At 39.9% G+C, this 27,366-nt stretch overlaps 1 protein-coding gene across 4 annotated transcripts; it reads left to right on the forward strand.

Annotated features, from left to right (window-relative positions):
• Positions 1-26,620, forward strand: TMPRSS7 (transmembrane serine protease 7). 4 transcript variants are annotated; one of them, XM_061350624.1, is made up of 17 exons: positions 1-219; positions 1,064-1,194; positions 2,943-3,010; positions 3,812-4,005; positions 4,907-4,945; positions 8,258-8,486; positions 9,826-9,956; positions 11,230-11,342; positions 12,963-13,069; positions 17,079-17,215; positions 18,166-18,273; positions 19,102-19,212; positions 20,188-20,304; positions 21,696-21,873; positions 22,035-22,303; positions 24,131-24,267; positions 26,379-26,620. In XM_061350624.1, exons 1-17 carry the CDS (start codon positions 42-44, stop codon positions 26,547-26,549), a joined length of 2,418 nt encoding a protein of 805 aa, XP_061206608.1. In that variant the 5' UTR covers positions 1-41; the 3' UTR covers positions 26,550-26,620. The 4 variants fall into 4 exon arrangements, with proteins under 4 accessions (XP_061206608.1, XP_061206609.1, XP_061206610.1 ...); XM_061350626.1 differs by lacking the exon at positions 1-219 and adding an exon at positions 583-655; XM_061350625.1 differs by lacking the exon at positions 18,166-18,273.
• The last annotated feature ends 746 nt before the right edge of the window (positions 26,621-27,366 follow it).

Below are 27,366 nucleotides of genomic sequence, written 5' to 3' on the forward strand. Positions count from 1 at the left end.
TGTCTTTCACCTTATTTTAGGTAGCCAACATCTCAGTCCAAATGGTAGCCGCAGAAGATAAGCTGGCAAAGAGGATTCTGGCAAGGAAAAAACATGGAAAATTGAAATTGAAGAAAAGAGATAGCTTGCTGTGGAATTTTCAAAACAAAATAATTCTCTTTACCCTCATTCTATTCATTTTAGGAGTTGTAACTTGGACATTACTGTGGCTGTTCATTGGTGAGTTGCTGAAAGCTCATGCTAATTTTATACATCTCTATCCTCAGTAGCACTTTCAGTTGGGTTTAGGATCTCACTTGCCCTGAAGGCTGTTTCTAAAATAAACATGGAACTAATTTAAATGGGGCCCAAAACACTTTTAGGTGTCTTTGTTAAGATCTAACAAGTAATTATGAGAGCAGGCATAGCTACTGGCTTTTTTGTGTGTGACTTTTTTTTTATTAAGTGGCTTCTTTTGCATTAAGTCACTTTCTTATTAATATTTTTCTTATTTTATTAATATTTTTATTTTTTATTGTCACATTTATATATGTTTTTTATTATTATGAAAATTGTGTTTTATGTGGTAGCTATTGCACAGACCTGACAGTTCCTATGAGCTTTACCCTTCAGAAATGTTGACTTCCACTGTGTTTCTTGGCCTGCTGAAAGTCAGGTAGGTCTTTTGTCTCTCATGCAGAACAGATTGATAGAAATTAAAGGGGAGTAAAATACAGAAGTGTCTAACTGGGCAGTGAAAACGATGTTCTGCTCTTCAGACCCCTGATGCTAATTCTGTTTAAGATTCCTTAGGGATGCTACAGAATCTAGATGTTGATATTCATTATAGCGGTTCATTTGTGCGGTGCAATCAGGTGTGTAGGGAACAGGTACTCAATTAACTGTATTGTGGTACTCATCTAGAACCATTTGGCTGTGAAAACGTTATGTTCTTTCAGTTGTTGTTCCCATTGTTAGGCTAAATAGAATAATTTGGTTTAGAATGTAATCAGAACAAAAATCTCATAGCTATTAAAGCAAAGAAAAGCAAGAAGAGGTGAGCTGTCTTCTTTGTGTCTTACAGTTCAGGCAGAAAACAAAGATGCATTGTATTTTGTTGGGCTGTTCCGTGTGGCCAACATAGAGTTTCTCCCAGAATACAGGCAGAAGGAGTCAAAAGAGTTCCTCTCCGTGGCAAAGAACGTGCAGCATGTGGTAAGATGAGTGGGTTGCTTGGCTAGCAAAAAGACCAGAGCGACTTTCAGGTGCCACTGAGTCTGCTGTGGTGTTCTTTTTCTGTTCCTTGTTTTGTCTCCCTCTGGAAGACCGTGTACAAAGGGTGGCTATCTGCAGGTAGGAAGGAACTGACTGCTTTCAGCTTGCTAATCACAAGCTGAGTTTTGTCTTTAACATTTACACAATATCTTATGTACTTCCCCCCACAAATAGCAATCTACGAATAGAACTGTACAAAAGCCCTTCAAAACTTAATTGCCACTCCAGAGATATTAAACTGATTAAGTCTTTTGCATTTAAATTGGTATTTTCTGCCAGTCTTATGCCTTAAAGCATTTGTAATTACCCTAGAGCTCTCAAACTTATTTACATTTATGTTTCCTTCTGATGGTAGGTGTTCTAATGATCATTATTTTCCCCAAACACCTTGCATCAGCCATAGCAGAAATAGCATTCTGTTGTAGGCAATTAAGGCTGCTATAAAGTGGGGAGAGAGGAGTTGGAATCTTGACTAAAATGGAATTTGACTTTAAAGACAAGGGGATTTGGGGGTTTTGCTTGTTTTACTACTTAAAAACCTGTGTGTTCATGGCTGCTGGCCCACAGACCCCCAGAGTGGTAGTTGAAGAACCTCTCAAGATGGACTTCTTTTCCCTTTGATAGTAACAGTCATATGTAGAATCCCTTGTAGCTTAATCTGGAGAAAGATTGAGCTCCCACAATTTTATTTAGGCCCTTAAAATAACTGACAGACTTTCTTTGTCAAATACTGAAAGCTAGGGACTAATATTACTGTAATTTTTGCAGCCTTTTCTTCAAAATCATCTGTGTTTTAGTCCCTTGGGTACTTATCTTAACCAGCACGATCTGAACAGCTTGAGGTACATGCCACCTTGTGGCTTTAGAAGTGTGCCTCCTAAAATAAGAGGAAAGAAGGTTATTATTATGTGGCCACACTGTCACAGGCATCCAAAGAAGTGGTGGAATCAGAAGCTTGTTTTCCCCAAAGGCAGTCCTGCAGCATGAAATGGGCAGAGTTTTTCTTTCTCCGTGTATTTTACACTGGGTGTTTTGGAAAGAAGTGTTATTATTAAGCTGTCAGGGAAGGAAATAGGCACACGTTGAATCAAAATGCAAAAAAAATCCATATAAACATTAGAAATAACTGCTTAACTCTGAAGGTGATAGAACACTGGAGCAGTTTCCAGAGCCTGTGAAGCCTCCTTTCTTGAGATACTCAATTGAACATGGCCCTGAGTAACCTGGTGTAATTGACCCTGCTTTGAGCAGAGGGATTGGACTAGATGTTCTCCAGAGGTCTCTCCTTAAGGCTCTAATGTATGTAGTAAACTGCACCTTAGTAGCAACACAGAAAACATTGCAAGCACATGCACGTTTCCCAAAGACTGGCCTGAAGTTTCAGCATAAGGATAGGGAAGCCTTCTGTGTTTGGAATTCGCTGGGCAAAGAAAGTGCACCATATTCAGAACTCATCTATTTGGAAGAAGCATTGCTGTGCGTGTCATCTGGCCTTGGCAGAAGGTTTGGTATTTCCTGGGAATATTTGGCTTATTATGGGTGCATTGAAGAGCTGGTCTGTTTATGTCTGCTGCTTTGCCTAGCTTGGCTGATGTATGTCTGGAAGTGTGTGCATACTGCATATTCTTGGTGGGAAAGAGGGTATTCCTAGGAAAGCCTAGGCTAAATCTTAATACTTTCTCTTTCAGATGAACTTGGTCTACACAACCTCCTCTTTCTCCAAGTTTTATAAGCAGACCACAGTTTCAGAAGTCAGGTAAAACTGTGGTTTATATAACTGCATTTCTGCAGGGCAGTATATAATGTAATGAGAATGTAATATAATGCAAGAGAAACCTATTTCTGGTTATGATTTTATCTCTCCTACATACTTGTACTGATAGCAAAATACATTTATAACCTATACCACATGTATAACCTATTTCACTGAAATACGGGCAAAACTAAAGTTATGTCAGCAGTTGCTTGTCTGCCAGAAATATAATCGAAGCCAAACAGAAATGTCCCTAAAGAGATCTGGTGATGCTCTGGCTTATAGGTCACATAGATATTTAACCACTTAAACATGCTTTTAGAGCACAGCTCTGTATTATACGTTAAGTTGTACATGTTTTCGAAGTAATGTTATTGCCATAAAACTATTTCCTATTCACAGAAGGGCAAAATCTCTGTAGAATCATAGAATCTACAGAATGATTCTATGATTCCAAGATTGGAGTGATCATACACATCCTCTGATGCGTTCCTTAATAGTCTAGGAAATGTTCCTTATGTACTGCAGTGCACAATACAGGGTGAAAGGTATCGTGATGCAGTGTTCTGCATGTCTGGTGGTGGTAATTTTACTTCTGCTTTGATTTTTAGGAGCTAATCCAGCTCTAATTCAATTAGGTTTTTTTCCCCCACGATAAAGTAAATATATCCAGTGTGTCAAAGTTGCCACACAAGATGGAAATGAGCCATACACTTCTAAACTTGTACTTCAGGAGTTTGTGTTGAGTCTAGTCTTCAGAGAGCTTTCAACACGTTGATAACCTGTAGGACCACTGTATTTCAGTAACAACAACAACGGAGGCCTTCTTGTTCACTTCTGGATCGTATTTGTGGTACCACAGGCAAAAGGCCAAGTGCTGTGTGAGGATTGTGTGGCTGCCATTTTAAAGGATTCCATTCAGACAAGTATCACTAACCGGACCTCGGTGGGAAGTCTTCAGGGCCTTGCGGTTGACATGGACTCCATTGTACTAAGTGGTTAGTATTAGCCCATGCCCATATCCTTGAGGAAACACTTCATTAAACAAACACGTTATCTTGGAGTAGCAAATTCTATAAATAAACCAAAATCTTTATCTGGCATCTTTAGCTTCTAATACTAAGATTATTACAGAAAAAAAAGGGGGGGAAAAGGAAAGTCAAAACCAGACTTGAGGTCAAATGAAGGTACAAAATGTCCTTGTGAACAATGACCACAAAACTTCCTGTATTTGGGCTGCTTGTGTTCATATTCAGGAGCTAAGCCTGACACTTCGCAGGCAGCTCAGATTTGGGTTAATGTGTGCCTTTAAAAGTATAAATGATGAAGGGTTAAGGCTTCCATATGGATCAGACTTTAGCTCCTCCCTGAAAATGTGATTCTTGTCACCCCTTTATTAAAGATTAAGAAAATGGATTATAATGCCCATTCATTAAGCAACTCCTGTAACATTCCTGTCTGGGGAAAAAATCAGCAATGTGAGATTCAGGTATCTGTAGGTGATGTAATTAGCTACAAATCATTGCATGACTTTCAGTTCTATGAACGAAGGACAGAACAAGCTGCAGTCCAAGGACTCCGTCTAACTGAAAGATGAGACAGACTTTGTGTCCAAGGGTGAGCAAATGACCTGGGTACCTCAGTATCAGTCCTTCAGTTGAATTTGACTGTTTAATTGACATGCAGTCTCTTTATGCCTCAGGCACTGAGGTTTCTGGGGACATGATACTTCCAAAGCTGCTTGCAGGATCTGCAGAAATGAAGGGGGCTTGGGTGGCCTCCCCCATAAAGTTAGCTGTTCTGTCCTGTGTTTAGTGCTAGAACTAAAGTGTGATTGAATTTAACCCTGAATGGCTTTTAGGCAAATGAAGAGACTCACACAGCTCTTTTTCTATGCAGCAGGTCTTCGGTCAGATTATTGGTCATCAATGGGAACAGGTAATTCACCATTTTGGCAGCTTCCTGGTAAAGAAGTGGATAATAACGCTTAGTTCTTGCCTTAAGCTCAAAGATGCTCTTCAGAGTCAATTTAAGGGGGTTAAATTCAGCTTTGACATTTATGCCTTGAGTTGCTATAAGAGAGACCAGGAGTCTTATGTGCAAGAAATATGATCTGCCTTTAATGTGGCTAGTAAACTTCATGCATGCACCCTGTGGCATGGTAGGAAATAAACTCAATCAGCTGTTTACTGTTCACTGTGTTGAAGAGATTAACCTTTTCTAACCTGGGTAGTACTGAATTTAAATCATTGCCTTTTACACTGAACAGCAGCAATGCTTTGGTCCATTTTTCCATCCTTTAACCTCCTTTACTCCCTTTTTTCCAAGGTTAATGATGAGCTTTTCTTTCAAATGAACTCCCTAACAGAAATTAGCTTAAGCAGCTCAGTTTTACCAAGTTTATGGTTACTTACATGCCTGCTTTGGTTTATATTGGCAGTGGGCAGAGACTTTGCAAGCAGTTTAAAAGTACAGCACATCTATGTTCACTAGTATCTGGAATAGGCACCTAGAAAAAATGTGCTGCTAGGCTAAACAGTAGTGTGGTATTCACCCTTGGTACGGACACCTGATAAGTCTCTGTTGGACTAGCAGTTGTCTGTCAGCTAGGGATGTGTCTGTGTTTGTTGCTCATTGACACAGGCTTACTCTTCATCTTTTGCAGTTGCACTGTTCCAGTTTCTTAAGGGGTTTATACCTTTCCATGTCTGCAGATTTAACTTCTTTTTGTGAGACATTAACTTGTTATATTCCTAGCTGTGATTTCCACTTCTGCTATCTTACAAGGTTTTAACTTGCATGCTTTCTAAGCATTTAACAATTACTTCTGTCACTGTTACAGCCAAGTTAAGATCCAGTTCTGTGGTCCACGATTGGAATTTGTGTCATAGACCCTGGACCATGGTTTGCAATCCTTAGATTGGTATCATCATGGAATTTTCAGAGCTCAAGCCAAGTTGGCTACAGCATTCATTTGCCCAAAACCTTTCCCGACTTACACTGCAAAGCATAGCAATATTGGGCTTTGTCACATCTCCTTTGCACACATTGCAATTATACAACATGATTTTGTGCATTGGTGCTTATTTGCACCACAGTTTCATCACCCAGTGTTCCAGGGCAGAGGAATTAGTATAGTCAGATCTTGTGTTTCAGTTTATTTCAGAAAGCAGTCCTAAAAGAGAAGAAAATAAGAAGGGTCCAACACAAATACTGATGTGAAGTATGTTTTAGGATTCATCTGGTATCTCTCACACAAAGGCTGAAGGATGGCCTGTCATATTCTAGATGTCATTCATAGACTTACTGTCAACCACAGGTGGCAACTGGTACCTACCAAAAGCTTAGTGCTGGTATGCAATGAAGGTGTAGGGGAAGAGCAGCACGGATTGCCACAGGAGTTGAGAAAGTCTTGTACTGGTGTAATTTAGTTTGTTGGGGTTCATTGAGTGTGTCTGCTGAAGACTATAGAATCTGGTGCATAGATGAAAGTGCTCATGCAGCAGCATAAAAGGAAGGTGCATCTCATGACGTGTATTTTGAGAGTAATGGAGTTACTTTGCCATGAAGATGTACTCAGTTATTAGTTCAGGCCCAGCACTGGAGTGCAGATATATTAAAGAATAACTTAGAGAGGGAACCTGTATTTAACTGAGGCGAGTGACTTGCATTGCCACGGTGTCTGGCAATGCAGGGTTTGTTTGGGTAAGGACTGCTTTCAAGCTGGTAGGCTTGCATTAATCCTAGTTCCAGAGCTAGCTCTGAGTTCTTTGCACTGTGCTCCATACCAGCAGTGAGCTTGTCAGGTTATTAATTACTTAGTGGAAATAATGGCAGTCACATAATTGTAGAGATTATGATCACAGCTGTCATTGTTAAGGGTGAGTAAATAAGCATAAACAACCATTATAAGAAGAATGTTACTGGGAAGAGATAAGAACAAGAAGGAAGTAAGGACAACAATGGCTAAGCCAAAGCTTTAAATAGTCGTAACTGCAATTCGACTGAACGGTATGTGACCCCTATAAATTGTTCATAAACGTTCAGAGCATTAGTTTCAAGATTGCAAATTAGAAGTGGAAGTCAAACAAAGCCTGCCACTTCCTATCTTGATTAATTGCTGGTTAAAAGGCCACCATTTCATTCCAGTCAACAATTGATAGCGAACTTTCACAGTGCTGTAAAAGATGTTCCATGATCGTAACTATTTCAGAGGCTTGTGCTCTTAATAGGCAGAAATTAATGCAAATATTTACTTTGGATATTATTCTCCCCATTTGTATTTTTCCTCCTTCTCCTCATTCAAAGAGCTATGTTTAGAGTTTTAGATATGACCAAACAAAAAAATCCCTCAGCTTTTCGCTGACTGTGCGCTGCAATATTGAATTGAAGACTTCAACACATTTGACTTGAAAGCCACAATTGTTCCAGTTTAATTGGAAAACTGGATGCAAGTATGGTAGTTTTATAGTTATTATTAACTAAAATATGACATACTTTTTTGCCTTTTTTAATATAAAATTATTGTGTAGGTTGGGCTCTATATGTTTCACACTAATTCCATCTCTAGCAGTGAATTCTAATGCTGCAAATGTTTACAAGACTTGACAGGACAAAGGCCTGATCTGAATTCATTTTGACCCTGCTTTGAGCAGGGCATTACATTGAACAAGAAATATCCTAGTACCCCTTCCAAGCTGAAGGAATTGGTCAATCTGAATTCAGTGGTAGCGCTTATAGCCCATTTCACAATACGAGAACCCAGATGTCTGAACAGTAGCCTAAAAGAACCCAGAGTAATACAGACATGTATCTAAATATTTATTTTGGTTTTATTTGTTATAAGTATCATAATATCTGTAGGGGGTGAGGAGTTGATTTATACCTCAGCAGTAGGACATTTCCTAGTGAACAATTATTTTATTTAAGCGATTTATCCTCTGGGATCCCCACAGAGCTTCGTAAACTGCAAATGCCTGTTGTACAAAATGGTGCTGCTTTAATGCAAATACACTCCAAAGACACCTTACAGCATTGCTTGCCATGCTTTGTGGTTTTATGAATAGGCTTTCCCTTAACCACAGACTTATAATGAAGATGAAAACAGTGAGCGGCACAGATTGTTTTGTTTTCAGGTTTAGATATGCTTTCATATGTTGCTTTGCTGGAAAATAATTGTATTTTTTTTAAATGCCACGTGGATTTAACAGTTTCAGAGTGTTCAATGTTGAAAATGTGCCATTTTCACAGGAACAAATTGTATGTATGATATGTATGCTGATCGCCTACATGAGCGCTTTCCTCTGGATATCCGCACTACCTCAGGGTCGACAATCTGCTATTTTAAGCTGACTGCATCAGTGGGCCATCTTATTCGTCTTTCAATAGTATCCCTTCATATTGAAGCAGATAACTGCATCACGGACTCTTTAACCATCTATGACTCTCTCATGCCAATCACACATAAGATACTGTACCGGTGAGTATATTTGTGTGGCTTTTTTTCCCTTGGTTGTTTGGTTTTTGTTTTGTTAAGAACACTTTAATCTTCATGCATTACGCATGCAACACCTGGCAAGTTGTGTCCCACCACCGCCACCATCTCCTGCCTTACAAAACTGGGAAAGTTTATGTTGTTAATAGAAGAAACAGTAATATGTTCTTCTAATTCTTTTGTAGTCTTCAACTAGAGTGCATCTTCACTTAGTTACAGAGCTATGAGAAGTTCACACGTTACCGAATGGAATTTTCTGTTTCCACTGGGAAACAGATGTTAACTAAAAGAAACTGTCAAAACTTCCTTCCATAAGCAAACTCTTCTTCCATTCTAATATTAGTGCTCTTCATACAGAGACTGAAGTTCTAAAACTGGGTCTTGTGATTTTTGAATACTTAACCACCACCACTCACCAGCTCAGTGCCTTTTTTTTAGCTGCTCTATTTGAGTCTATTATAGGGGTTTTAAAATCTATAGTTGAAGCTGGTGTGACTTGAGTGCTATGGACTATCACTTCCCCAGGCTCCCCTCAATGATCCAGTATAGTTGTTGGGTGATATTTTTGTCCAAAATTCCTGTTAACTGGTTCCACAGGGCTTTGTTAGACTAAAAGGTGAAGACTGCACCTTTGGTCTAAGAGAAAGCACCTCCATCAAGCAGATGAAGAGCTCAGTGCTTTGATCTCTGAAATCCTCTTTTCTGGCCTGTCAGTATGTGTGTAAGCCTCAAAAAAGAGTGTTGGCTTTTCAGTCCTCTTCCATAGCTGAATCACTCTCTGACTTGTCTATAAAAGAGCAAATGGTGTTCACTTACTTATTATTACCTGTAGATGGCTGAGGATGCCTGCTAGGTAATGCATATAGAAAATAACTTTTTAATGTGATTAGTTTATTGGCTTAGGTTCTTCATTTCTGACTTGAAGGATAACTTGCTTGTCTTTCCCACTCCCCAACAACAAGCTAAATATGTCAGTCTAATGAAATAATCTTTCTCTTTCTGCAAGACTTGCTTTACTATTGGCTTAGTTCATTTTAACTTGGTGTGAAGGCTCAAAGACTGTATTATCCCCTAGACCTAACTATTCCATCTTCATTATCATGTTTGCAGTTTTTCTCTTTTATAAGTCATGACTTTCCAATACTGGGTTTCTAACTGGCCTTGTAATGGATGTTTAAGAGCAGGGAGTTTTTACCTGGCTTTGAAGTAAGTAAGCACTGAAACAGTGGAAAAATTTATGCACAGAATGAGAGCAAATGTGTTGGGGTTTTGGTTTGGCATTTGTTTTTACCAATTGTATGTACTCTCCTTTCTTCCCCCTTAGAGCCTGTGAACCAGCTGATTCACTGGTGTCACTTGTGTCCACAAATAACCTCATGCTGGTAATGTTTAAGGCAGCACAAATAAAGGAACAGAAGGAATTCCATGGCTATCTTGAGGTCATTACACAAGAAAGTAGGTTTGTTCAGGAATGTGTTTCTTGTATTGTTTCCATCTAAGATTGCAAAGTGGTTGCTATGCTCCTGACTATGAACAAACGACTCCTGTATTTCAGTTGGTTTTATTCTGCATGCCTCTCTCCTTCCTTTCCTCTGCATTGCCAAGCGTCTGCCTTCCTCCTGAGTGATTTAATCTGTGCAGATTAGCTGCTCTTCACTGAAATTCGGAGGCAGAAGGCAGTAACCAGCAGTCTGAGCTCAGCTGATCGCTACTGCTTGTAGCAGTAGATGGAGCTGTTATTCCGGGCGTAGCCGTGCTCGGGATCTCTCCTGGTTTGGGGCTCGGTGATGATGTTAAAGGTGGAGGGAGTTCAGCACGAAAACCTGCTTTCAGAAAGCAAAGCTTCAGTAGCTTTGTCTGCATTTTCTACCGGTGCCTGTTTCCACGTTAACACAAAGGAGCCAGTTTTGTTTGTCCTGCAAATTAATCATTTGATTGTTAATTGTTTTAAGCTTTAAGAAGTGCTTAGATCATAATTACAAACAGTACAAGGAAACCTACAGATCATAATAACAAATAGTACAAGGAAACCTACTCTAGAAGCACAAGGAGTAAAACTCCAAGCTAATGCCAGGGAATTCAAGCTTCCCCAAAAGATGTTGCATACTTGCATTTGAAAGTAATTAAGCATCAAAGTACCATCATAAAAGCATGTGAGAAAATCTCCATCTTAAGTAACTTTAAATTCCAAGCTCTTGTTTGGTAGATTTTAATTCAGAGCTGAGTTTTCTTTGTTTCTGTGGATTTTTTTCTGTATTGTGTTTTTAATGAGTTATTTAAATCCATTCAGCATAAAAGGAAATTTAGGTTGCGAGGAGGCTGGTTAGTTTAGCACGCTGTCCATTTCTCTTCTAAACAGCTGCATTTTAGAATTAGGGATACTCATGTATTACTGCAGTGTGGATGCACTGATGTGCAATGCGGTTCACTAAGACCTGTCAGCAGAACTGCCTTTAGTGAAATAACCAATATGAATCTTGACATTGTTTTATCCTGGTCTTGCAGAGCCCTGCAAGCATTCCTAGATTTTTACATCCCTTGCCTGTCTGTGTGCACGATTGGAAAGGGTATCCTTCTGCAACATGACCCAGATAAATGGAGTTTGTCAGCTTCCCTGTTTTGCAGTCAAGAGTTCTGATAAATTTGGGCTTAGCCATCTGAATATCTATCCATAACTATGTGAAGTATACTGAGGTTCACCAAACTTTGCTTTCTTTCTTTTTCCTAGGGTGTGGAAAAGCAATAGTAACAAAAGAGAAAATTGGCTATGAAGGGAGAATCACAACTCCCTATTACCCAAGCTATTATCCTCCAAAATGTCTTTGTGCATGGAACTTCCAGGTAACATGATTCTCTTTGTCTCTTAGGCTGTTGCTTGCTTTAGGCACACAGAGCCTGTAAGTAGAGCAGAAACAATTGCGTGGGGAGTAACCTTCATCCTTATGAATGCAGCAGTTTATAGATATGATATAGCTGAATAGCTGGCTGTGCTCAGGTGTCTTGTATTGGGGTTTTACTTTCTTATTTATTCTGTGAGCCTTCTCTTAACTAAGAGAACACACTTCCTAAGCTGTCCTACTATAAAGGTAAAGAGCTAAGTTTTAATGTTTAGCCTGCAGGATTGTTTTAATGGCAGAGAATGTAAGACTTCACTGTTTTTAAATCAACTCTTCCTACCCCAAAACAACTGGTAAAAAAATATTCCCCTAACGTAGTTATTGCTACTACTTCTGTGATATCTCTTTTCAGTCTATTTTGATACGCTTAATAATTCGCCATCTAAGATGGTTTGTCCTATTGGTACAATCCCACAGATTGTTTCCTCTTGGTATCATTTTTCTGCATCTTTTCAGGTACTTTTCTGCAAGCAAATGTCCAAAAGCTTACATCGGTTTAGAATATTGTCACGCCTGGTCTGATGACATTGGTGTTTCCCTATTGATGCTGCTAACATAAAATCTTTGACTTATGGTTTGCCTTTCAGTGTTTTCTAAGTAATACAGCAATGGATACGGCACAGTCCACTCTCAACTTATCTTTCTCTTTATGTTACTCATGTCTGGTTAAGCTAGTGGTTGCCCATGTTGAAACTCACCCATCTGCATGGAATCCAGCTAGCAGTGACCTATAGCCAATTCCTTTTCTAGAAAGTGAAGGCAATTACTTCTTTTTCTTTTATTAAACTTCATGTCTTCAGTTCACCCTGGGCTTCTGAGGGAAAGCTCCTGAACACTTAACATGAGCAATCCCCAAAACATATTTTTCACAACAGTTTAATTTGCCAGTAGTTCAATGTTGAAAACATCTTTTATTTCTCCCTGTTCTCTTCTAAAGAAAAGGAGAAAAATCTCCATTTGTGGATTCTTTTCCTGGACCAGCACTTTTTTAAAGGAACATTGCCTTGTCTTGAAAAATAGCTTTGCTCCTTTAAATAAAGGAGATTCTAATTCATTATGAGCCCTTGTGATACTGCGGGTCTTAAAAATCTTCTATAAAGTGGTGAAGAGTGCTTGGCTGATTGTGTGCTAGCAGAAGACTACAATATAGTGGTAGAAATAACTCCTAGCATTACAAAGGTGACACAGGTATTCAGTGCAGTACCTTAGCTAACAATCCACTCAGGTTGTGTGTCCCCACACAAGTAAATTTGGATGTGTTTGAGTGCTTTGATCATGATACAAAAGCTGTGTTCTATGGCCAGTGGCTTTTTGAAGATGAAAGGACTGTTGTTAGATGAGGAGAAAGCTTGCAGCTATAGTGGGGCTTTGCCAACCTTTGCTTTCACTCAATAGCTGGCAGGTGTCTCAAGTGCTGTCTGTTGAGCCAGCAAAGCCAATACAGTTCCTGGAGTGTTGCATTGCCAAGCACCATAATTGCTGAGATAAGTCTAAAGACTTTGGTGTTCAATGTCTGCAGAAGGAAAACGATGACTGCTTTCACTGTCTTTCTTGTTCACAACAGACTCCACAGAAGAGCCTTGGTATAGCTCTGAAGTTTCATAACTATGCCATCAGTGAGAAGAATATTAAAGGCTGTGAGCGAGGGTGGTGGAAAATTAATGAACACATGTAAGTACTTCTTCTAATGTTATTAAACTAGCATTACCAAAATAAACCTTCCTATCACTACTGCAGCTCACTAAGATGGTTTCCACAAAGACAGATACCTCACTGGTGGTCTTTTTGCGTTCTTTCACTTTGGCTCATGATATATTTGAAATCCTACAAAAATATCTATGAGAATATATAAAATGTTCTATTGAAAAGTACCAGAAACATGAAAACAAGAGCCTTTGGTATTCTCTGGAGAGAAAGAAATGGGAACAGTTGAGTGAAGAAGGATGCCCTGTGAGCCCTAAAGTAATTAAGGGTTTTCTGGGATCGTTGAACAAGGCCTGTTCAAAACCCTTTTAAGTGAAACTTGATTCTATGGTCGCTCATGAGGACACCAAACCTAATTAACTTCTCAGTGAAGGCTATTACAATGAGATTATTGGATATAGAAGAGCAACTGCTTCCGCGTTCTAGTCACTGGCTCTCTTGAAAGAGAAGCTGCACACATTGGCTGCCAAGGTACCACTGTATCCCTTAAAAGTTAAATATTATACTGATGTCATTTTTTAAGTAAAATACTGCTTTTCCATGCACATTGTTCACCCGTTTTCCCTCAGATTTTTAAGTCATCTTTCAGTCACTGGAGGAGGCAACAAAGTTGGATTTAGGATGTTGGATTGTCTTTATTTCTTTCTTTTAAAATGTTTGTTCAGGTGGAAACCTCAGTAAGATCAGACTTGAAACTGAATTTGTGAACTCACTGCTGAAACAAAGCAGAGCCAGTTAGGCCTTTAAAAGTGTAAGTGAAAGAATTAGAGAGGAGAGAAAATTTTTGTATTCCTTGATACCACGTTGTACTTACATAGGCAAAACTCAGTTTGTCTGAATCTCCTAAAGTGGAACCTTGCTGGAAACTGGTTGCTGGACTAGATAGGCACATAAAAACACCAGTCAAAATAGAATATTTGATGTGTTTGGGGATTTTTTTGATGTCCTTTTTATGACACAATTGGAAAGATTTGAGATATGAATAAAATAAAACTAAAATCTGGAGGAAAAAAGGTGATGGGTTCATATTGTAAGGATATGATCTAGCACATGAAACATTTTTACAGTCAATATTTATTTTTCTTTCCCCAAATTTTAATGGTTAATGAAAAGGGACAGACCTCGCTTTTTCAGCTTCCTGCAATTGCAGCTCATAGCATGAATCTTCTGCTGTCTCAGGTAAAAAGGGTGAAGAAGCTTCAGGAGGCAGATCTTGGTAAATAAAGTCTGCTACTGTGAAGATAGTGTAGATAAGGTTCTTTCAAACCACTAGAGACTTTATCTAACCAGAAACACCAAACTCAACCATGCTGTTCTTCCTTGCCTTTCTCCCAGTGGACATGCAGAGGTTCCTTTGCCTAGTCAAGAGGTGTTGCAGCTGGTGAACTGCTTTTGCTGAAGTTCTTAGAGACACAAATATCAATGAGTTTTTGCAAGCAAACCATTAGAGGTTTATGTGAACAAAGAGGTTGCAAGTATTTTCTTTCTCTTAAAGCCAGTAATTAAAGTGTGGCTACCAAGAAGATTTCCTTTTTACATGAGAAAGACAACTGGTAATGGGCACAAGTTTCTTTTAGGGAGATTCTGACTGGACACAGGGAAAGTTTTTCACACTGAGAACAACCAGCCATTGGAATAATCTCCCCAGGGAAGTGTTGAATTCCCCAACATTGGGCTCTTTTAAGATTTAGCTGGACAATGTGTTGGGCCATTTAGTCTAGGTCGTGTTTTTACCAAGGAAGGTTAGACCCAATGGTCCTTGGGGTCCCTTCCAACCTGGTATTCTATGATTGGTGCAACATCCTGTTCTTTCTGCTACATTAATGCATCTACTCATCCCCTTACTGGGGGGATGTGGTATCCCACTTCCTGCTTCAACATATGAGATGGAATCCCTTAATTAGTTTCTCTCTGTGGCAATGGCAGAGTTACAGATGGTGCCTTGCAACCTCTGTTTGCCCTAGGCTTGGAGAAATGGCAAGTAAAACCAGCAGAAGGGGCTCCCAAGGATTTGTAGCTCTGTCTTACAAGTCCCACGAGCACCTGGCTTCCTTGACATAGCTGCATCAGCTCTTCCACAGATAGGCTGGGGCTTCCTCTCCTTTTGGTGAGATGAGGTAGTTTCATGTGTCTGAGAAGTGGGAAATGCAGCTTCCAGCTTTGGGGGTGCTTTGTTGGGTTTTTTGTTTGGGTTTTTTTTGGGGTGGTGGTGGTTGGTTTCTTTGTTTGCTTGTTTTAGAAGGTAATAAGATTTGTTTCAAGAAAGTTGCCCAAGTTACTGAGAGAAGGAGAAACGTAGAAAATGCTGTGGGCTGATTGAGGGGAATCAAATGGTTAGGTGGTATTTTGCTATGCACTTTGGCAGGCTGTTTTAGGTTGGGAGAGCTGACGACAGAGACACTAACATGAGTGAGAATGAGACTTCCTGTAGCAGGAATTCTTCACTCTTAGCTCTGGTAAATTCATTTTTTTCTATTTTTACAAGTGTTTTCTTCATTTATTTTTCATATTGCTGGAACAGAAGCTCCCAGGTCTGTTCAAAGGATGTTTCATTTTCATATGGTTAAACAAAGCACATACAGAAGCATATGAATGAGCACAGGTATTCCCTAAGGCACGCTTCAGTGTGGTGCACAGGACACCAAGGCAATATCTATCCATGTGGAAATCACTGACCAGTTTTCCTACATCCATTGCAATGAAGAGTATTTGTGGTGCAATGCCTGGTGTTGCCAAATAACCAAGGCAAATATTTACCTCTGGAAAATGGACTCATAGAATAATAGAACAGTTAAGGTTGGAAAGGAACTTAAGATCATCCTGTTCCAACCCCCCTGCCATGGGTAGGAACATCTCACATTAAAGTCCATAGTAGTCCATTATTCCATTTAACAATGCAATAATCCATTTTCATGGGGTTTTTAGAGTTCTTTCTAACTTCAGCATGTGACTTGCACTGCTGTCCAGGAAGTGTGGATGCCAAGAATCAATACAGCTGTTTCTGCTTTTAAGTCTACTTAGATAGATGAGTACTCTTCTTGCCAGGAGTCTTAAATCTAGATGTTTTTTGTCTTAAGTATTTCATTTCTGGAGATTTTTAGTGGAACAGAAGAAAAGGTTTATTTTTACTTCTGGAACAACTGGGACTGTCAATGTTCACTGTTTTATTACATTTAAATCTCTCTCAAAGTTTTAAAGCATGATCTGTCCCTGTTAAAGAGGTTTTTTGGGGGGTATGTTTGAAACATGGAAGGGCCAGTTGCAACATCTTTGGTGTCTTTGACGAAAGGGGATGAGTGAATTGAATGTTTGCTGACATCAGGAAGCATTTGGGTATCTCTGAGTTAAGTACCCCCCCCCGGTCAAAGTCCAGGGCAGCTCTTTGCCAAAATGGGAGCTTTAAGTAGATGTGCACCTCTCCTGCCCCATCCAGCCTAATTATCTGAACATGCAACTTTCAAAGGTAAAACTCCAGTATGTATATGGTGGATGAAGAATGGGTCACTACTTAGAAGTAATTTCAGATTCCCTACCTCTATTCCCCTCTGCCTCCAGAGTTATCCCAGTGCCAATTTTATCCCAGTGCCTTTGCACACTCTTCTGTAGGGGCAGTCCTCAAAATCAGAGCAACTAAATTAGCTCTCTACTGCACTGATGTTTCTCTTGCCACCAAACTTAAGTCTTCCCCAAAATCCAATTCTTCTGGAAAAACGTCTATCAGAACTGGTGACAAAAATACTAATTTCTTCATTATATCCCTATTCCTGTAGATTTTCTGGCAAAACATTTTCTTGTATCTGTTTGCATGGTCATGAAGGGTTGTGACCAGCATTTTGGGCAATTTGGGCACTTGTTTCAGTTTTTGGTTCTTTACTTACATACAGTATGACAGTATTGCTGAATTCCTGTGATATTCACGTTTAAATTGTACTATTTGATGTGCAGGCTGCTTTAAAGGTCTTTGAACGCTTTCTAGGTACTGTGGCTACTATGTTGATCACCAAACAGTCTTCCACATCGCAAGTTCTGCTGTCAGCATCGAGCTTCAGTGCAGTTCGAAGGTCTCAGAGAAGCCAATTCTGGTGGAGTATGGCAGCTACAACATCAGCCAGCGTAAGATGGATTTGATCTGTTTTCAACCCACCTTTGCATTGCAGACCTGTGAAGCAGCATTTTTTGAGGTCCATTAGGACCTAGTTAGGTTTATGCAGGAAATTCCCTCTTGGGTTTCAGTTTGTTTCTAATCTTGTTAAGCCAGGTGACTGTCAAACAAAGAACCTTTACTTAGCTCATTAAGGCTACGCAGCCAATGTTTGCGGGCATCTGCAGCATGCTCTGGTTTCCTCTATGCACGCAGTCTGCTCTCATCTTCTTAAAGCTTCCTGTAAGGCTGTGTCCACAGTGCAGTCAGTTGAAGCCTTCTGCCCCTGCTTGTTTTAACCCTCAAGGTTTTGTTTGCCATGTTTCTATTACTACAAGGACTTCCAAGTAATAAAGAGAGCATCCAGCCACCAGCCACATATTCCAGTGTTTCCATCCATTTAAATACTTCATTTGCAAATACAAATCTGAGCTGAAAAAAGTCTCAAGAAGTTGATAAAAGTGTACCAACTGCAAGCTTTTTCAAGGCCTACAGCAAACAGCTGTTTACTGATACTTTTCACCCTGTGTTAATATTATATATTCATGTCAAAGTACTAGAGAAGCAGTGATTTCTAGTCAGAGATACTTGTCATATTAAGGCAATTTTATGCATTGCATATATGTGGAGTATGTAAAAAGATGGTAACTTCATGATTCTATTCTGTAAGACCAACATCTATTTAATTCAGAAGTCACTTTAGTGCAGGTTACTGACTGAAGGTGCAAAGTGCTGTGTATGTTGGTTATTGAAAGTGAGATTATCCATAAAGAAAGGCATTCTAAGCTGTCTCGTGCCAGTGACTGCAAATTGAAATGAGCTGGCAATATTTGGGAGAAGGAGACTTTAAAGTGGGATTTTGCTTATTTTGTTTGTGTTTTGCTTATTTTGTTTTTTTTGTCTGTGTCTGTTATACTTCCAGCATGTCCACCTGGACATTTCAAGTGTTCTACTGGCTTATGCATCCGGCAGATGCAGCGCTGCGATGGGATAAACAACTGCTTTGATGAAAGCGACGAGCTCTTTTGTGGTTTGTATTTGCTTACTAGAGTTCTTGAACCCAACGAATGTATTTGCTAGCCTTTGAAGACAGATGAAACAAGGTGAAAACTTTATGGGGGGCGGAGAGAAAGAATATGTTTATAGCTTCCTTTGCAAGTCCAGCTACAGACAATCATAGAATCATAGAATAGTCAGGGTTGGAAAGGACCTTAAGATCATCCAGCTCCAACCCCCCTGCCATGGGCAGGGACACCTCACACTAAACCATGTCACCCAAGGCTTTGTCCAGCCTGGCCTTGAAAACCACCAGGGATGGAGCATTCACAACTTCCCTGGGCAACCCATTCCAGTGCCTCAATAACCTCACAGTAAAAAACTTCCTCCTTATATCCAATGAGTCAGTCTTTTCAGTGCTTAATTCATAGCTAATTAGCAAGGGACAGAATTAAGAGCAAAGAAAGTATTGCATTGGAAAGCACAAGAAAGACAGGTATACAAAAATATTTTTATTAGGCTGTATTTTGATTTTTCTTATGTGATTAATGCTGGTGGTTATAAAGTTCTCTTCTATTTTGAGATGAGTTATTTTTGTGGGGCAATGACAAATTGGGGTGCATAGAGTAAATAACAATGTCCATGGTGAAAGAGGGCCACTGGGGCCACTGCACTTGGGGCAGTGCATGAACTGGGTGACTGAACTCCTTTGTGCTTTATTTCCTGTGTGGATAATGTGGCACACATACTCATCCCTATAGTGTGCATTGAAGGTATGAAAGTGGTACCCAGGCATGGTCAGAAGGGTAGTGTTAGCAGTACAAGCACTCCTCTGTGGCTGATCTGATTTGTGTTTTTCAAGTTGTCCCCAAGTGGAACTGTAACTCCAGCTTCGCAATACAGGACAGCCCGCTTGCCTGCAATGGAGTAAGCGATTGTGAGGATGGAAAAGATGAGCAGAACTGCACCCACAGTAAGGATACTCCCTTGATTAATTTCTTCCTCTCTTCTATCACCTATCCAATCCCGACTTGAATACTGGATGCCATATTCAAAGACTTAAGAAACACTATCAAATCAAACTCAGGCTATCTAATTCTGTTCAGTTTTCTGATATAAACAAGCCATTATTGGTTTTTAGACTGTTTCTTTTTAATGAGCTCTCGAGCATCTGTTTCAGCAAAATACTGGCAGGAGAATTAAGTCCGCTGAATGGAAGATAGGCATCTGGGGATTTAAATCTTGAATCCCTGATTTTATCCCTTTAAAGCATAATCTGTGCAAATTATTTCCTAGATCTGTTTTACCATCTGTAAAATAACCATGAAAGTGATAGTTTCCCTGGAGCCGTTTTCAGGGTTATAAGGTTAATATGTTTAAAATGCTGTGGAAGCTATAAATTCAGCGTTAGGCACAGGAAAGCTTTGAATCAGCCATTTCTTTAACTCTTTAGAATAAATGGATGAGATAGTTCTGTGCGTTGACAAAACTGGGTTTGAGTGGCCATATTTGTTGCGAGCCACAAGGAAACACCAAATGCCAAAGTGGAGGATTGCAGTTTAACTGAATACAATTAGTATGACTGCTTTCACTATGCCCTTATATTTCAGTAGTAAATATGAAAAGAGAGCTTCTTTCCAGAGTACTGGATGTTTTCTGTTTGTAGCCTAACGTTTGTTCTACAGCTAATCTTTTACTACTATATCCAAGTTCATTAGCGCTATGGCAAGGACTCAGCCAACTTGAGGAACTTTAGTAGTTCTACTTGAATAGTTTATTCTACTTAGAGATTAGTTTAAGCAAAAGTGTTCTTTTGCAATGTTCCCTCCTGTCTATTAATATATGAATGAATCTTTTATTCATGCAGACAGGTCTTCATGTGTCAAGCTGAGCCAGTAGTCTCTCCTTTTGTTTTGTTTACCCTCCCTTTTCCCCCCAACTATTTCAGGTGTTCCTTGCACCAACCACACATTTCAGTGCAGGAATAACGTTTGCATTAGGAAACAAACTGCAAAGTGTGATGGGACTGTGGACTGTATCGATGGAAGCGATGAAAGCAGCTGCAGTAAGTCCCTCTCAAATGCTCATCTTTTTGAACTTTGAACATTTTACACAGTAAAATCCCTTTATTACTTCCTGTTTTGGAGCGGTTAGAATGCATGCAGCGGGTACTGAGAAGTGGGCAATGCAGCCTCCAGTTTATTGCATGCTCTCAGTGATGGGGAGAAACAATCAGCTATCACCTCAAGTCTGTTTAAAGTTCCTGTGGGAGGGTGAGCTTACTGTTAGGGGGGAATCTTAGGTGTAAAGTTTATTGTAGCTGTGTTAAGGAGCAGGGAAACAGGGTTAGTTGCAGGGTGAACTTGGCTAGCTGATAAGGCAGGGTTTTTGCTGCCTGCAGCAGTGTCAGGGTCCTCTGTTGGAGTCAGACTGTATTTGGACTTCAGGAGTTGCACAGCTGCAATGAGATAAAACCCACCTACTCTTCGCTTCTCTCTTCTGGACAGAGAAGATGCTAATATACCGTAGGATGAAGTTAGGTTCTGGTCTCAAATCTTCCCCAAGTAACCCCTGTACAAGCTTTTCAGTTTGTTTTGCTGTAAACTAAACAGGTGATTGTTACTGCAGTAGCAGTAGAAGTGGGGTTAGGATTTGTTGCTTGAACTGAATGTTCTCGGATGTTTCTGGCCTGCTACCTGTATGCCTTGGATTCAGTAGGGCATCTTAGAAGCCTAGCTGTAAGTCTGCTTGTGTTTGGAAACATAAATGCTGCTTTTGATACTTTGAGTGACGGGAAGTGCCCAAAAGCATTAACACTTGTGTGTGGGACTAAGACTCCTGAGCAGAAGCTTTATGTGCAGGCAGTAGAGATGGCTTTACAGAATGGTCTTTCTTCCTTCAAATTACAGCATGCAGTTTTTTGTGATGGGAGATTACTTATTCACCTGTGAGTTAGTAATATAAAGCATTTTCTGACTGTGTTTCCATGCAAATTAATGATTAGACCATCTGGTTTCTGCAGTAATAAATGATCAAACTCCACATATGTGACTGCTATTATCAAGTCTTCTTGTATCATTCCCGCTGTTTTGGCAACAAATTAAGTGTCCTGATGATACTGAACTTCATTCCTTCCTGATGGACTCCTTTCAGTTCAGGGCTATTCAAACAATGATGAGGGATTGCCTGGTTTTAGATATTTATGTTGTTGCTTATTAAATCAATTGGTCCTTTGACATTCCTGACACAAGAAATATATAGAGGCCAATTTCCACTGCAGACCTGCACAAGAAGCTGATTACATTTCCCAGGCCAGAGCCTTTTTTATGGATTCACCTCTTGTTTCAAGAAAGAGTTTTCTGATTAAAGCAGGACATAAGTGATAGCTTCTCTGGAGCACTCTCACAAAAGGAAAGCACCATGGATGTGAATTATAACCTGAAATATCCCTTGCAGGTTGTGGCAGCAGCAAAAGCAGCAATCCCAACTCTCGGATTGTAGGCGGTACAAACACTGAGGAAGGTGAATGGCCTTGGCAGGTCAGCCTCCACTTTGTGGGAGCTGCTTACTGTGGGGCATCAGTGATATCGAGAGAGTGGCTTGTGTCTGCAGCACACTGCTTTCAAGGGAGCAAGTAAGTAGTTTTTCCCCTAAACTCTGTCCCAGATAACTCCAGTGTCCCCAGACACCTTTAGCTTCCAGAGTTTGAACTGTTCTGAGGTGGGATGTCCTGCTGTTGGTAGGTGTTTTGGGATGCTTTTTAAAGACATGACTTGTGTGTTTGCTCCCACCCAGGCTGGCTGACCCCAGAGCCTGGAGCGCTCACCTGGGCATGCAAACACAAGGGCATGCCAAGTTTGTCTCTGCAGTGAGACGGATCATAGTCCATGAATACTACAACAGCAGGAACTATGACTATGACATTGCACTGCTGCAGCTGAGCAAGCCATGGCCAGACACAATGAGCCACGTCATCCAGCCCATCTGTGTGCCTCCCTTTTCACACATAGCCCGCAGCGGTGACAAGTGCTGGATAACAGGTTGGGGCCAAAAGCAGGAAGCAGGTATGGGTTTTGTAGCTTCATTTCCCAGGTAAGCCACCACCTTCACACAGTTGCAAGGAGGTGGTTGTGCAGGACACCTGCCTTGGTTATGTTGCTGAGGTGTGCAGAAAACCATAGTGGTTTGGATCTACTGTCCTACAGAAGTAGATTCCAGCATGCACACAGCATCCATATGCTCAGGACAATCGGCTGCCGGTCCTGTGGATCTGGAAGTCTCATGTACTCATGTTAGCTAAGACTTGAAGGGTGCTACACCATGAGGCACTAGCTCTGTCCTTGGAGTGCAGCTTGACACCATGGCTGCACCTGTAATGGTGCACCCCAACTTGCTTGTTCCTCTTTGCTTGTATGAATGCTGGTACCTTCTGCCTCTCTTGTGGCCACTTTCCTAAAGCCCTTCCAATGTAAGCGCAGGTGTGATGGCTTCCCTTGGTGTAAATCATGTAACTGGCACTGCACTAAGCCCAAGGTCTTGCCACCAATGCCTGGTCCAGGCGGTTTGCCTGCACTTGCATGGTTTTCCTGGTCCAGTCTCGCTTGCCCTCCGAGTGCTGCGAGCATTGCGGGGACTCAGCCGTCCTGCTGCTCCTTGCAGACTGTAGGAGAGGCAAATGCATGGTACAAGGCAGCAGCAGTTAGTGAACCTCCAGCAATTTGACATGATGTCCAGAGGCAGAATTACCATCTGCTAAATTACATTCAGCCTCCCTATAAATACCTGTGAGAGAACATATGGTTGCAAAACCAACTGCAGTCACCTGACCGGGAAAGGACGGAGGTACAAATGTGTGGAGTTATGTTTCATAGAATCATAGAATGGTTTGGGTTGTAAGACGTATTAAAGATCATCCAGTTCCAACCTCTCTGCCATGGGCAGAGACACCTGCCACTAGACCAGGTCGCTCAAAGCCCCATCTAGCTTGTCCTTGGGCAATTCCAGGAATGGGCATCAATAACTCTGGGCATCATCTCTGGTTTCCTCTTTCACCAATTGGTTAGTTATCTGTGAAACTTAAAAGTTGATTATCCAAAAGATAAATGTGATGCCTGAAAAAGAGTTTTCCCTGATCCCCTCTTTTCATCATTTTATACAATTTAATTGCCAAGTTGATCTTTTAAGTATTTTTTAATGTACTTCATTAATAGCAGCTTTATCAAAACCTGAAACAAAGTAAGGCAACACTTCTGTATATTAAAATGTTGGTAAGGTTTATTTGGCTATATCCAGTGATAACCTCGTGATATTTTAGAGCTATTATATACAAAGAAGGGGACAACCCAGTTTAATTCTGGTTTTCTGGAAGTAGGTATCTTATAGAAGGGTTTTACCAAAGCTTTCAGACAGAGAGGACCAAATCTTGAGATGTCCAAGTTCTTTATGCTGCTAAAGGAATAACTTGCATTCTGTAACTGACTCATGATCTTGCTTTTAGATCCTGCACCTTCAGGTATAGCACCCTAATTGTGAATCTGTCTTGTGATGACCTGAATACCTTTGTGAGATTCTGTTTCCTTTTAAAGCTAAAAAGAGAACAAGTTAAGAAGCCTTGAGGTGTTTGCAAAAGGCATTAGAAAAGGCTTTTTGGCTAACCCTAGTAAACATGCCATTGGATTTGGTGTGACCAAAGGCCCAAGGCCACATTACACAAATGCCTGACACTTAGAAGAGTGTTTCTGTGCTATTGCAGTTAGTTGTTTGGAATCTGGAATAACTTGGATGTCAGAAGTACCTGTGAATATTTTCTGAAGACTTCCTGGTTTATATTTCAATAGATGAGTAAAATGCCAAGTTCTATTGGATCATTCTTATTTCACGGTGTTTTCCAGATGATGAAGGTTCAGCAGTTCTTCAGAAAGCAGAGGTAAAAATCATTGACCAAACACTATGTCATTCCACATATGGGATTATCACGGCTAGGATGTTTTGTGCTGGACTCATGTCTGGGAAAAGAGATGGATGCAAAGTACGTATCTTAGCACACTTTGCATAGTGTTTATCTTGCCTTTCGTTGTTCCCTGATGAGGTGTAAGAGTTGACTGTTTGTGGTCTGTACATTTCAGTTCAGAAAAACAGCAGTGTAAGAGTTCTGTATCACCAAATCTGTCATGTGGATGTTTTCAGTCTTCTGCTGCTTTACATGCATGAGTGGCCACCCTAAGTTTCAGTGGCAGGCCAAGGGATGGTCAATTTGCAAGCTGCAATGACTAGTCCAAGTCAAGCAATTTTTGGCACAAGGGTCTCCCGGCTGAAGGAATAAGTTAGAAACCAGCTTGTCTGTTTCCAGGATTCCTCCCTCCCAATTTGGAACTACAGGGCTATCTGATGAGATGCAGACATCTAGGCATAAATTTCCAAAAGCATTGTATTTCTGATCTTGAAATGCTGAAAGATAACAAATGTGAAGTTCTAAATGTAATTGAAATGAATTGTAATAAAACAATAAAATGTAAAAAATATGCACACTATAAATTTATATATTTCATATAATATAGGTTATATTATGTATGTTATATAACTATTATATAGGACTTGTATAAAGCATATATATTTACTAATAAAATAGTATATTTATGGCTAAATTATAAAGGTGTTGAGGTTTTTTATATATAATGATGGAGATATGAAATCTGCAAGATGTTCTAGCCTTTACTGGTCTACGTAAAAGCAAGAAAGACCACAGTTGCTCTTAGGACAGGCAGTGTTCTAGGGCTTTCTAAGTATAATGCTGTAGCTGCTTCTTAGAGATTAGAGAAACCATTGACATAAAGCATCATTTTCACTAACTGGAGAATTTGTTTCTGCAGTTACCTGTATGGCCACTGAAAGTGTAGCCGAGGAAAGACACAATTTACAGGTCTTTCAGCTGCTTTTTTCCATAAGGGCAAATGATTTGTGACTATGCATGGCAGTTGTTAGAACTGATTGAAATGTGGTATTTCTGTTGTGAAAAATGCTGGTGTTCCACTTTTGTCCCAGGAATTGAAGAAAAAACTTGAAAACTTGCTAAATGCAAAATCCCATTATTTATTATTTCCTTGACAATTATCTTCTAAACTAAACCTTTAACAATTCTGTGATGCATTTCAGCATCACCTTATTTTGAGCGGCAGGTGGCTTTACTAGACCACCTTCTGATGCCCTTCTAACCTGCATATCCTAAAATCCTATAAAGTTAAAGCAAAATCATTTGCTAGCCCTAACAAAACATGTCTGGAATGAAGGCATTTCTCTTGCAAAACATTTACATTTTACCAACTCACCTTTTGCTTTTGGAAGCCCTTTTTTGCATCCACTGTTTTGATAAAGGTTAATTTGCTACTAGTTGTCTATTTCAGTGGTGTTGTGTGTACAATAGAGTCTTTCAGGAAAGTATAAGCTTGGTCCAAGATAATTTACCCATATGGTGGCACATTGTTTTGCCTAAACATCTGCCAATATATTGCTACAAGAATACTGTATAAAGGAAGAGTGCTCTTTGCTTTGTTCTGTATTATGGAATTATGTCACCCTGTATAAATCTTTGAAGTCAATAACAGACTTCACTTTAACTGCTCAAGTTACAAAGACATTACGTGCTTCTAAACATTACATGCTGGTTTCTATCTACTAGAGGAAAACACATAGGGCTTTTTTCCTTTAGGAAAACTCCACTGAAATCAATCAAGGAATTCAGCCTGTTTCCATTTCATTTGAAAGACGCTATATCATCATTTAATATTTCTGTTCTTGCTCTTTTTTTTAAGCTTACTATTTTTTGGAGTCGTAAATGTGTAACCTATAAATGAAGATGCAGATTAGAGGCTTAGCTTCAAGTTTGAGGCTGGGGAACAAAATGTGAATTTCAAACCCACTCTAATAAATCTCTTTAAAGAAGAAAGAAAGAAAGAAAGAAGCCTATTGACAATCTGGTGGTTTGAACTGTGTGAATGGGAAAATATAATCACTGTTGGGATCACATAAGCCAAATATGCCATGTGGAATTTTGTCACAATAATCTGCATTGTAAACACAATGTAAACAATAATCTGCATTAATAATCTGCGTTGTAAACACAACTCAATGTATTCCTTTTAGGGTGATTCCGGTGGACCATTGTCATGTCAAAACAATGGAGGCGGAAGGTGGTTTTTGACTGGCATTGTTAGCTGGGGTTATGGATGTGGAAGACCAAATTTCCCAGGTGTCTACACAAGAGTGTCAAATTTTGCACCATGGATTCACAAATATGTGCCTTCAGTATTGTAACTTGAAAACTGTTTTCCTGGAATAAAACATGTTTTGGATTTCTTCATTAAAAATCAAGTTTGGTAAAATTGTTCATTGGTGGAATTTCTTTGTGCTTCTCCCTGCTGATTGTGCAATAGGCATATGGAGTTAAAATACCCTTTGTTCAAGCTTTGATGAAAGAGGACAAGACTGTTCTGTGTGGTGGTCGTTCTTTGCAGATGCCTGGAGATGCAGGAGGAGGTGCAATAATAAACTTCTGGCACTTTGTGTTTATTTTCCAGGTACCAGCCTTTGCATGTGCCATCATTTATTGGGAAGCTGAAGATACAATTGACCGCATAGAGGGAGAACTTAAGTGTTAGTCAGCCATTTCCTCTGAGCTGTGTATGGCCCAATACAGTAGTAACTGTGAGGTAGCAATAGACTGTTGGTACTCTTACAAATGCTACTTTCCCTCCCTCTTTCCCTCCTCCTCCATAAAGAAAAGCTGTCAGAGAGTGCAGAAAGTGAACTGAATCCTCTAAAAGCTGTAGGGTCTTCTTTTTTTAGTTCTGTGGTTAAGCATGGTAAAAAGCATTACTCTTACTCCAACTTTAGTTTTAATTAAGTGCATGATTTGAAGTTACTAACTCTTTCATTTTCTTCCTTAATTTCTTCATAATCAAGTTCATTCACCTGAGGACTTGAATTCTTTATCTTTAGGCAGCCTTAACAAGATGAGTAAACATGGTGATGTGTGTTAATGCAGTGATCTTGTCCTTGCCCAATGAAACGAATGCTTCTCCTCTCTGAGAGGTACTGCCATGGAACTGGGTTCTCTGAATGTATATAATGT

Source organism: Neopsephotus bourkii, unplaced genomic scaffold, assembly GCF_033783945.1.
Source record: "Neopsephotus bourkii isolate Nb327-2 ecotype Australia unplaced genomic scaffold, CSIRO-AGI_Nbou_v1 NB_532, whole genome shotgun sequence".
Taxonomy (NCBI): Eukaryota; Metazoa; Chordata; class Aves; order Psittaciformes; family Psittacidae; genus Neopsephotus; species Neopsephotus bourkii.

Coding starts and splice junctions, on each gene's coding strand:
- TMPRSS7 (XM_061350624.1), top strand. CDS start 42: ATGGTAGCCGCAGAAGATAAGCTGGCAAAGAGGATTCTGGCAAGGAAA. Junction 220..1,063: donor ATTACTGTGGCTGTTCATTG/GTGAGTTGCTGA, acceptor TGTGTCTTACAG/TTCAGGCAGAAAACAAAGAT. Junction 20,305..21,695: donor AAGCGATGAAAGCAGCTGCA/GTAAGTCCCTCT, acceptor TATCCCTTGCAG/GTTGTGGCAGCAGCAAAAGC.